This window comes from Rhincodon typus, chromosome 9 (assembly GCF_021869965.1).
Source record: "Rhincodon typus isolate 14 chromosome 9, sRhiTyp1.1, whole genome shotgun sequence".
Taxonomy (NCBI): Eukaryota; Metazoa; Chordata; class Chondrichthyes; order Orectolobiformes; family Rhincodontidae; genus Rhincodon; species Rhincodon typus.
Window position 1 is genome coordinate 91,933,747 of NC_063340.1, and position 10,308 is coordinate 91,944,054.

The 10,308-nt window shown below is 44.0% G+C and overlaps 1 protein-coding gene across 1 annotated transcript in view; it reads left to right on the forward strand.

Moving 5' to 3' along the window:
• Positions 1 to 10,308, forward strand: part of tram2 (translocation associated membrane protein 2) — a 29,124-nt gene that overhangs the window by 6,680 nt on the left and 12,136 nt on the right. Inside the window, exons 2-6 of the mRNA XM_048601316.1 lie at positions 4,613 to 4,795; positions 5,149 to 5,265; positions 5,456 to 5,514; positions 6,044 to 6,128; positions 6,599 to 6,669. Coding sequence (XP_048457273.1) covers positions 4,613 to 4,795; positions 5,149 to 5,265; positions 5,456 to 5,514; positions 6,044 to 6,128; positions 6,599 to 6,669 — 515 coding nt within the window. The remainder of the gene's footprint in view (positions 1 to 4,612; positions 4,796 to 5,148; positions 5,266 to 5,455; positions 5,515 to 6,043; positions 6,129 to 6,598; positions 6,670 to 10,308) is intronic.

A 10,308-nucleotide genomic window follows, 5' to 3' on the forward strand; every position in this document is an offset into this window, starting at 1 on the left:
TTTCTGAAGAAGGGTCTAGGCCTGAAACGTCAGCTTTCCTGCTCCTCTGATGCTGCTTGGCCTGCTGTGTTCATCCAGCTCTACACCTTGTTATCTCAGATTCTCCAGCATCTGCAGTTCCGACTATCTGTGAATCCCAGAGGTGGGGTCCTTGACATAAAGGCCATATTTGACCGAATGTTGGCAACAAGGAACTCTAGCAAAACTAGTATCGATGGATATCAGAGGGAAAACTGTCTGCTGGTTGGAATCAAACCTGACACATAGGGAGATGGTCGTGGTTGTGGAAGGTCAGTCATCTCAGCTCCAGGACATCTCTGCAGGAGTTCCTCAGGGTAGTGTCCTCAGCCCAATCATCTTCAGCTGCTTCATCAATGACCTTCCCTTCATCATAAGGTCAGAAATGAGGATGTTTACTGATGATTGCATAATGTTCAGCACTATTTGCGACTCCTCAGATACTGAAGCAGTCTGTGTTCAAATGCAACAAGATCTGGACAATATCTAGGCTTGGCCTGACAGGTAGCAAGTAACATTCACTCCACACAAATGCCAGGCAATGACCATCACCAATAAGAGACAATCTGACCACCATCCATTGACGTTCAATGGTGTTACCATCACTGAATCTCCCACTATCAATACCCTGGGGGTCACCATTGACCAGAAACTCAATTGAACTCATCACATAAACATGGCAGCTACAAGAGCAGACCAGAAGCTGGGAATACTGCGGTGAGTAACTCACCTCGTGACTCCCCAAAGCCATCTACAAGGCACAAGTCAGGAGTGTGATGGAATACTCTCTACTTCCCCGGATGAGTGCAGCCCCAACAACACTCAAGAAGCTTGACACCATCCAGGACAAAGCAGCCGCTTGATTGGCATCACATCCACAAGCATTCACTCCCTCCACCACCGACGCTCAGTAGCAGCAGTGTGTACTATCTACAAGATACACTGCAGAAATTCACCAAAGATCCTTGGTGAGCCTGCCAAATCCACATCCACGTCTATCTAAAAGGGAAGGGCAACAAATATTTGGGAGCACCACCCCCTGCAAATTTTGCTCCAAGCCATTCACCATCCTGACTTGGAAATACATCACCGTTCCTTGACTGTCACTAGGTCAAAATCCTGGAATTCTTTCCCTAATGGCATTGTGGGTCAACCTACAGCACATGGACTGCAGTGGTTCAAGGAGGCAGCTCACCCCCACCTTCTCAAGGGGCAACTAGGGACAGGCAAGAAATGCTGGGCCCAGCCAGAGACACCCACATCCTACGAGTAAATTAAAAGCAAGTGCTGGTTATACAACTTTTGGTTCAGGCAGTGATGGGAGAAGCTTACAGACCAGCAAGTTAAAGCATCCAGAAAAGAAAGATTGCAAAGCAATATTCTGGTCAGAATAAGATTTATCTCAGCAAACCCTGTGACCACGGAATAGCCTTCCCAGTCTTTCCCCCCACCTCTGTCCATAATAGCCATGGCATTTTTTCCTTCAATCCCTGTCTGTGCACGCGTGTGTGCATAGAAGGGTAATTTATAACAGGGTTGGAGATTTGAACAGTCAAATTATATGTTGACTGATCATAACTGTTTAGCTTTGGCTAGAGCCTAATAACTGTTAATAAATAGTAATTCCTATAAAGTAGAAAAACCTGGTCCAATGTTTTCCTTTAAGCAGAGTCTAAAAGCCTGGGAAATTGAAGGATTCTCCCTGTTTTATAAAATCTTTTAGCTTTTGTGATGCCTGTGAGAATAGCAGTTCTTCATTTCCTGTGCAATACCCCAGTCAGAGGTAACAGCAGTCATTCCAAAAAGGAGGAGATCTGGTGATGCAGTGGTAGTGTCCCTATCTCTGGACCAAAGGTTCAAGTCCCATTTGCACCAGAGGTGTGTCATAACACCTCCATCCAGGTTGTTTAAAAATATACATAATTCAAAAGGACGTTCAGGAAAAGAGGGCATAAGCACAAATAAAAGTAAAGTTGCTATGGTCCCAGAGGACTCTCTCATGAGAGAGAGAGAGAGAGAGAGCTGTGGTGCGAAGTTTAACCTAAGGGTCACTGCACCTCAGGTGAACAGGGAGATTTAAGGCAGGATCTTCATGGTAACTTCAGTCAGTGCAGGAATAGAACTCTCACTGTTGGCATCACTTTGTGTCACAAACCAGCTGTCCAACCAACTGAGCTAACCAGCATGCACTAACCAAAATCACAACCAAGTCAACCATTTGTCTTCAGTTCAATGGCCTTTCACCCAACATTCTCTCTTATGGAACCTTATGTAATGCCTTCTGGACATCCATATAGAGACATTACCTTGTCTTCCACTTCAGTTACTTCCTTCAGAAATCTCATTTGTTTGATTGACAAGGTCTATTTTTTTCAAATTCTGTTTTGTCTCTAATCAGCTCAGTTTCTCTGAAGTATTCAATCATTCTGATAATCAATTCTCAATGCACCCCCACAACAGATGTTGGAGCAACGGATTTGGAATTTCCTGAGTTATACTTTAACTATGGAGTTTGCAATTTTCTAATCTAATTGGGAAGTTTGTGAAGCACAAGTAATTTGTAAAATCATGACCAAAGAATTTAAATTTCTTCACCTACTTCCTGTAAGTTGTGTGCTGGAAATCTTCAGGTCCCAGGAATTTGTCAGTCTTTGTCCTCTCATCCATCATTCCTAACACTCCCTCAGTCCACTGTGGCACCTTCCCATATAATCTCAGAACATATCTCACTCGCACACACACACACCTATTTACCCTCTCGCTCCTCCCTGTCTGAGTGCCTTCCAGGTGATTTGTATTTCTTTTAATCTAGTCTGTTTATCTAGTCCAGTGTATTTGCTGCTCACAAGGCCAAGTAATTGAGTTAGAGAGTGAGGTTTTTGATTGATATGGGGATCAAGGGTTATGGGGAGAAGGCAGGATAATGGGGTTTAGAAACACATCAGCCATGATCAAAGAAGAAGGGCCTAGGCCCGAAACGTCAGCTTTCCTGCTCCTCTGATGCTGCTTGACCTGCTGTGTTCATCCAGCTCTACACCTTTTTATCTCTAGCCATGATCAAATGGTGGAGCAGACTCAATTGGCCAAATGGCTTAATTTTGCTCCTATATTTTATGGTCTAATAGTCTCCTTTACACTGGAGAGACCAAGCACTGACTGTGCGGCCGCTTTGCAGGAACACGTCCGCTCTGTCTATAAGAATGAACCTGACCTCCAGTTACAGCCATTTTAATAAACCCCCTTGCTCCCATCCTGGGCTGGCTGCAGTGTCCCACTGAAGCCTAATGCAAGCTGAGGAAACAGCACCTTGTTTTCCTCTTAGGCAGTCTACAGATAAGACTCTGCATTGAGTTCAACAACTTCTGACCATTAACTCTGTCCTCCATTTTGTTTCTGATTTTTGCAATGTGCTAGTCTGAATATTTTTCGTTTTTTGCTTCCAACAGAGCCACTCATTATTCTGCCATTGATACCTACTCTAGACGAATCCTTTGTTTCTTTACTAATACATCATCACACCCTCTGTCTTTTGTTCCACAGCATCTTTGTGATTTAATTTCTCCCAGCCCCTATCCTAGCCCAGACCTCCATTCTCCCCTGTTCTAGCTCCCGTAGTTAAGAAGGCTCACATGTGACTAGAAATGTTAATGCTGTTTGTGTTTAACTCTGTGGTAGTGATAATATCACTGAACCCCAGGCTAACGTACTGAGGAAGGGTCACCGAACCCAAAATGTTAACTCTGATTTCTCTTCATAGATGCTGCCAGACCTGCTGAGCTTTTCTAGCAATTTCTGTTTTTGTTTCTAATGTACTGGGACGTTGATTTGGATCCACCATTGCAAGTGGTGAAATTGGAATTCAATAAAATCTGAGATAGAAAGCCTTTCCAGTTACAACCATGTAACCACTGTCAATTTGTCATAAAACCCATTGTTGTCCTTTAGGGAGAGAAATGTGACATCCTTGCCCAGTCTGGCAGATTCCAGACCCACAGCAAATCCTTAACTGCCCTCTGAAATGGTCAAGCGAGACACTTAGTTCAAGGGCAGTAAGGGATGGACAATAAACTCTGGCCTAGCCAGTCACATCCACAATCCCATGAATGAAATAAGATTGGAGACCTGCTGACTATTTACAGTACTTTGTATTTATTTCTCTATTTCGATTTTTAAAAAAATTTATGTATTTACAACTGCTACTTGGTTTAAATTACTTAAACTCTGTTTCTCGCTCTGAGTGAATCTGCATCTTACAAATTTACCTTAACTCTTTTCAACTCAAACCTCTACAAGCCCTGTTTAATATCCCTCCCCCCAATTATTTATTGTGTAAAACCTTACTCGGACAGTGATGTGAAGCTCAGTAGTTACTAGGAATGTCCTTACTGAAATAGTGTAGTCAAGGATTGCCTAGGTGAACTATGATGGGAGATTGAAATGTGTGGGCTGGCATGGAGAAGCTTTGGAGAGAGTTGGAAGTGTTTGAATAGATGGGGAGAAGGTTAGGGAGAGTGCAGGAAGTCATAGTGGAGAGTGACAGGATCTGTGTTTCACGTGAATAAGGTGAATGGTCATTGTGGAAGGAGGAGCTGAGAACATTTTGGGATCTGTATGCAATTTATTGCTCTGTCTTCAATCCAACCTTTCTCTCTCTGTCTCCTTTGCAGATGGGGAAGTTGTTTATTATCTCTATGGAACCAGCGACCTTGTCACCATTTTGTTCTATATTTGCATCACCATTATCCTACATGCAGTTGTCCAAGAATATGCACTTGATGTAAGCAACTGAGGAATGGGCATGAAGGGGGAGGGGGATCAAGGAGGGGGAGAAGAAGCAAAGCATGGTGGATGGAGGGGAGGGAGGGAGGAGGACCTGGGATGGTGAGATGGGCAGTTAGAAGGGTAGGGGGACAAGTGAGGGAAAATTATTTAAACTGAGAAGGTGTGTTATTGTTTACTATATATTGATTTGTGTTATATTCAGTTTTGAGCACTGAAGAAAACTACATTGAAACTATGGTTGAATGAGGAGATATAAATAAATATTGGATTGAATAAAGATTGGCTTCAGTTCTGTCTTCCATCATCTACATTTCCAGAATAAAGCAGTGTTCTGCTTTTACATTTCAGAAATTAAACAAACGGCTACATCTGTCGAAGATCAAACACAGCAAATTGAATGAGTCGGGTCAGTTAATAGTCCTTCATCTCACCTCTGGAATCTGGGGCTTTTACATCGTTGTGACAGTAAGTGGATGTTGACAGTCTGAACAGACCCTTTACTTTCACCCATCCGACCTCTCTTACACTCTCTCAAACCATCACTATGATCTTAACCCCACCCCTCACACTCACCTTTTCCATTTCTGTGGTCCCCTGTCTTCTCCTCTCTGTTTCCTCAGCAGTCATTGCTGATTTTTAATGATGTTTTTTACAGGAAGGTTATGTGACTAACCCGAGCAGTCTCTGGGAGAAGTATCCTCATACCGAGCTCTCGTAAGTCTCAGCTTCTTGTTCAATCCCACCTCCTGGGAGTACAGCTCTGACTGTAATTTAACAGCTGGCTGCTCGGTTTGTTTTGAGTAGTGGATTATGGTTGTTCTGTGAGGGTAGAGGGTGACTTGAGGATGTAGTGGGAGAGGAGAATGGAGGCGGGAGTGGATGGGTTTGGGGGAATTGGATGTTGCAAAGGGTCCCAGTGGTTCGAAGGAGGTCTGAAGATGATTGAGTGATGTAATTCTGAGGGGACACAGCAGCCCATCACTAATTTGGTGTCAGTCAACGATAGATTAGTGACAAGAGGCCGCTCATTAGCACCGACGACTGCCTGTTCACCGTCACAACCAGCTGCTAAATGTTGTCGTGTGTTCAACCAGGATAGAGTGGAACCTTTGTACATCAACCTAAACCTGGCCAAATGTCAGAGAGCAGCGCTGGGAGCAGTGCAGCTAGAACATTGGGGCCATGGAGTTTGGGGAAGTGAGCAACTGGATTTTGTGCTGACATTATCTCCATTTCTCCACAGTTTCCAGGTGAAATTTTTTTTCCTGTGCCAGCTCTCCTACTGGATACACTCACTACCGGAGTTATACTTCCAAAGAGTACGGAAAGTAAGTTCCAAAATGTTCCTGACTGGATCTGTCCCGAGAGTGTTTGATGGGGACAGTTTCAAAGAAGCTTTTACTCTTTATCTAACCCTGTGCTGCCCTTGTGCTGAGAGTGTTTGATGGGACAGCATAGAGGGAGCATTACTTTCAGTTTGAAGGAATAGAATGAGCCTTAATCTGTTTCTAACCCCATGGTGCAACTGTCCTCGGAGTGTTTGATGGGGATAATGTCAAGGGAGCTTTAGTTTCAGTTTAAAAGAGCAGAGGGCGCTTTACTTGTATCTAACTCGGGTGCTGTACCTGCCCTGGGAGTGTTTGATGGGGATAGTGTAGCTGGTTCAGTTTTAATTTGCCCACTTTTGAGCCGTGACCAGACAGGGTCCTTTATTCAGTGAGGTGGGTATTTGGGACAGTGTGTTAGGCTATGGTGGAATGTTACAGTGTATTCATATGGTCCATTGTCTCTCTGGCAGGAGGAGATTCCACGACAGCTGCAGTACATCGGTCTCTACCTCCTGCACATTGCAGGCGCTTACCTACTCAAGTAAGACTGGTTTGCAGTGACCCATTGTTGTGCATTGAGCGAAGGGAATGATCATCAGAGTGCAGCCCAGCAGGGTGAAGTCATAGGTCTCAGAATCAAATGGACAGCAGCAACATGGATACAAAGTTGGCTGAAAGTCAGAAAACAGATTAGTGCTTCATAGATATTTTACAGGCTGGAGGAGGTTTGTAATAGAGTTCTCCAGGATCAGTATCGGGATCCATGTTTTTCCTCATGATCTGGATCTTGGTGGATTATTTGAAAGCGTATGGATGGTACTCTTATGATCCCAGCTGATATTATTACCAGACAATTCAAGTCCCACACTGAAATCTGTCTTGTTAGATTTGTTTTACAGTTTAAACAAAGTGCTCTCTCACTGAAACATGAGCCCCCACTGCTTCAGATTTGGTTTTAGCAATAAAACAAAAGGTCACTAAGCAAAAGAAAACCAGTATAGCAAAAGTTAGTGGCAGATCAGAGGATTGGGAGCGTAACATATAGGAGCAGATTTAGGCCATTTGATCATGGCTGATATGTTTCTCAGACCCATTCTCCTGTCTTCTCCCTAGAACCTTTAATCCCCTGACTAATCAAAACCCTATCTATTCTCTGTCTTAAATGCACTTAATGACTTTGCCTCCTGCAGCAATGAGTTCCATAGATTCGGCATCCTCTGGCTGAAGAAATTCTTCCTGATCTCAGTTTTAACGGGTTGTCCCTTCGCTCTGAGGCTGTGCCCCGGGTACTAGTCTCTCCTACCGGTGCAAACGTCTTCTCCATGTCCAGTCAATCCAGGTCACTCAGTATTCTCTAAGTTTTAATCAGATTCTCCCCTCATCCTTCTAAGCTCCATTGACAATAGCTGCAGAGTTCTCAACAGCTGCTCATATGACAAGTCCTTCGCCCCAGGATCATTTTTGTAAACCTCCTGCAGACCCCCTCCAGCTCCAGCACATCGTTCCTTAGATACGGGGCCCAAAACTGCTCACAATATTCCAAATGTGGTCTGACCAAAGCCTTATACAGCCTCAGCAGTACAACCCTGCACTTGTATTCTAGCCTTCTCAAAATTAATGCTAATGTTGCATTTACCTTCCTAACTGCCAGCTGACCCCGTAAGTTAACGTTCAGAGAATCCTGAACTGGGACTCCCAAGTCCCTTTGTGCTTCAGATCTCTGATGCCACGTACATGTGAGGTCATCCATTTTGGTAGGAGTAACAGTAAAATGGACTATGATTTAAAAATGGTAAAAAACTGCAGCATGCTGCTGTGCAGAGGGACCTGGGTGTCCTTGTGCATGACGCACAGAAGGTTGGTTTGCAGGTGCAGCAGATAAATAAGGTGACAAATGGAATATTGTCCTTCATTGCGAGAGGGATGGAGTTTATAAACAGGGAGGTTATGCTGCAGCTGTATAGGGTCCTGGTGAGGCCACACCTGGAGTACTGTGTACAGTTTTAGTCTCCTCACTTGAGAAAGGATGTACTGGTACTGGAGGAGTTGCAGAGGAGGTTCACTAGGTTGATTCCGGAGTTGAGAGGGTTGGCTTATGAGGAGAGATTGAGTAGACTGGGACTGTACTCATTGGAATTTAGAAGAATGAGGGAGGATCTTATAGAAACATCTAAAATTATGAAGGGAATAGATAAGATAGAAGCAGGTAGGTTATTTCACTGGCAGGGTGAAACTAGGACAAGAGAGCATAGCTTCAAAATAATGGTGGCTAGATTTAGGACTGAGCTGAGGAGGAACATCTTAACCCAAATGGTTATCAATCTGTGGAATTCCCTGCCCAGTGAAGCAGTTGTGGCTACCTCATTAAATGTTTTTAAGACAAAGACAGAGATTTTTGAACAGTAAAGGAATTAAGGGTTCTGGTGAGTGAGCAGGTAAGTGGAGCTGAGTCCATGAAAAAATCAGCCATGATCTTATTGAATGGTGGAATGGGCTTGACAGACCAGAAGGTCTATTCCTGCTCCTATTTCTTATGTTCCCATTTAGAATATAATCTATGCCTCTATTCTTCTTACCAAAGTGCATTACCTCGCACTTGCCCACATTATATTCCATCTGATTCTTCCTTGCACATTTTCCTGGCCTGTCCGAGTCCTTCGGTTTGTCCCTCCACCTATCTTTGTCATTTGCAAACCTACCAACAATGCCCTCAGTTCCTTTATCCAGATCATTAATGTATAACGTGAATAGCTGTGGTCCCACCATCGACCCCTGCAGAACTTCACTAGTCACCGATGACATCCTAAAATAGACCCCTTTGTCCCCACTCTGTTTTCTACCAGTCTGCCATCCTCCATTCATACCAACACCTTGCCCCTAACCCCATGGGCTCTTATTTTATTCAGCAGCCTCCTATGCAGCACAATGTCAAACCCCTTCTAGAAATCCAAATAGGTCATGTCCACTGGCTCTCCTGTGTCCAACTTGCTCATTACCTCTTCAAAGAATTCTGACAGATTTGTCAGGAATGATCTTCCCTTGATGAAGCCGTGCTGACTGTGCCCTGTTTTACCGTGCACTTCCAAACTCTATAATCTCATCCTCAATAATATTAATGATTTGGATGAGAATGTACAAGTCATGATTAGTAAGTTTGTGGATGACACCAAAATAGGTGGTATCATGGACAGTGAGAAAGGTTATCAGAAATTGCAACAGGATCTTGATCAACTGTGGAAGTGGGCCGAGAAGTGGCAAATGGAGTTTAATACGGATAAGTGTGAGGTATTGCATTTTGGAAAGTCAAATCAAGGTAGGAGTTTCATGTAACAGCCTTAAGGAGTGTAGTGGAACAGAGGGATCTTGGAGTTGAGGTGCACAGTTCTCTGAAAGTGGAATCACAGGTAGACAGGGCTGTGAAGGAGGCTTTTGGCACACTGGCCTTCAGCAGTCAGGGCGTTGAGTATAGAAGTTGGGAAGTTATGATGAAGTTGTGCAGGACATTGGTGAGGCCACTCTTGGAGTATTGTGTTCAGTTTTGGTCACCTCGCTATAGGAAAGATGTTATTAAACTGGAAAGAATGCAGAAGAAATTTACAAGGATGTTGCCAGGACTCGAGGGACTGAGTTATAGGAAGAGGTCAGACAAGCTAGGACATTTTTCTTTAGAGCGTAGGAGACTGAGGGGTCTCTGAGAGAAGTCTATAAGATCATGAGAGGCATGGATAGGGTGAATGTACTCAGTCTTTTTCCCAAGGTTGGGGAGTCGAGGACTAGAGGGCATCAGTTTAAGGTAAGATGAGAAAGAATACATGGGAACCTGAGGGGCAACTATTTTACACAGAGGCTGGTATGCATATGGAATGAGCTGCCAGGGGAAGTGGTTGAGGTGGGTACATTAACAACATTTAAAAGTCATTTGGACGAATACATGGATAGGAAAAGTTTAGAAGGATGTGGGCAAAGTGCAGGGAAATGGGATTAGTGCAGATGGTTGGCATGGACCAGTTTGGGCCGAAGGGCTTGTCTCTGCACTGCAGCACTCTAGGACTCAAATCTTACCAATGATCGAGGTCAGGCCAACCAACCTGTAGTTTCCTGTCTTCTGTCACCATCTTCTTAAACAGGGGTGTTATATTAGCTATTTTCTAATTGTGTGGGACCTTCCCCACACCCCCCC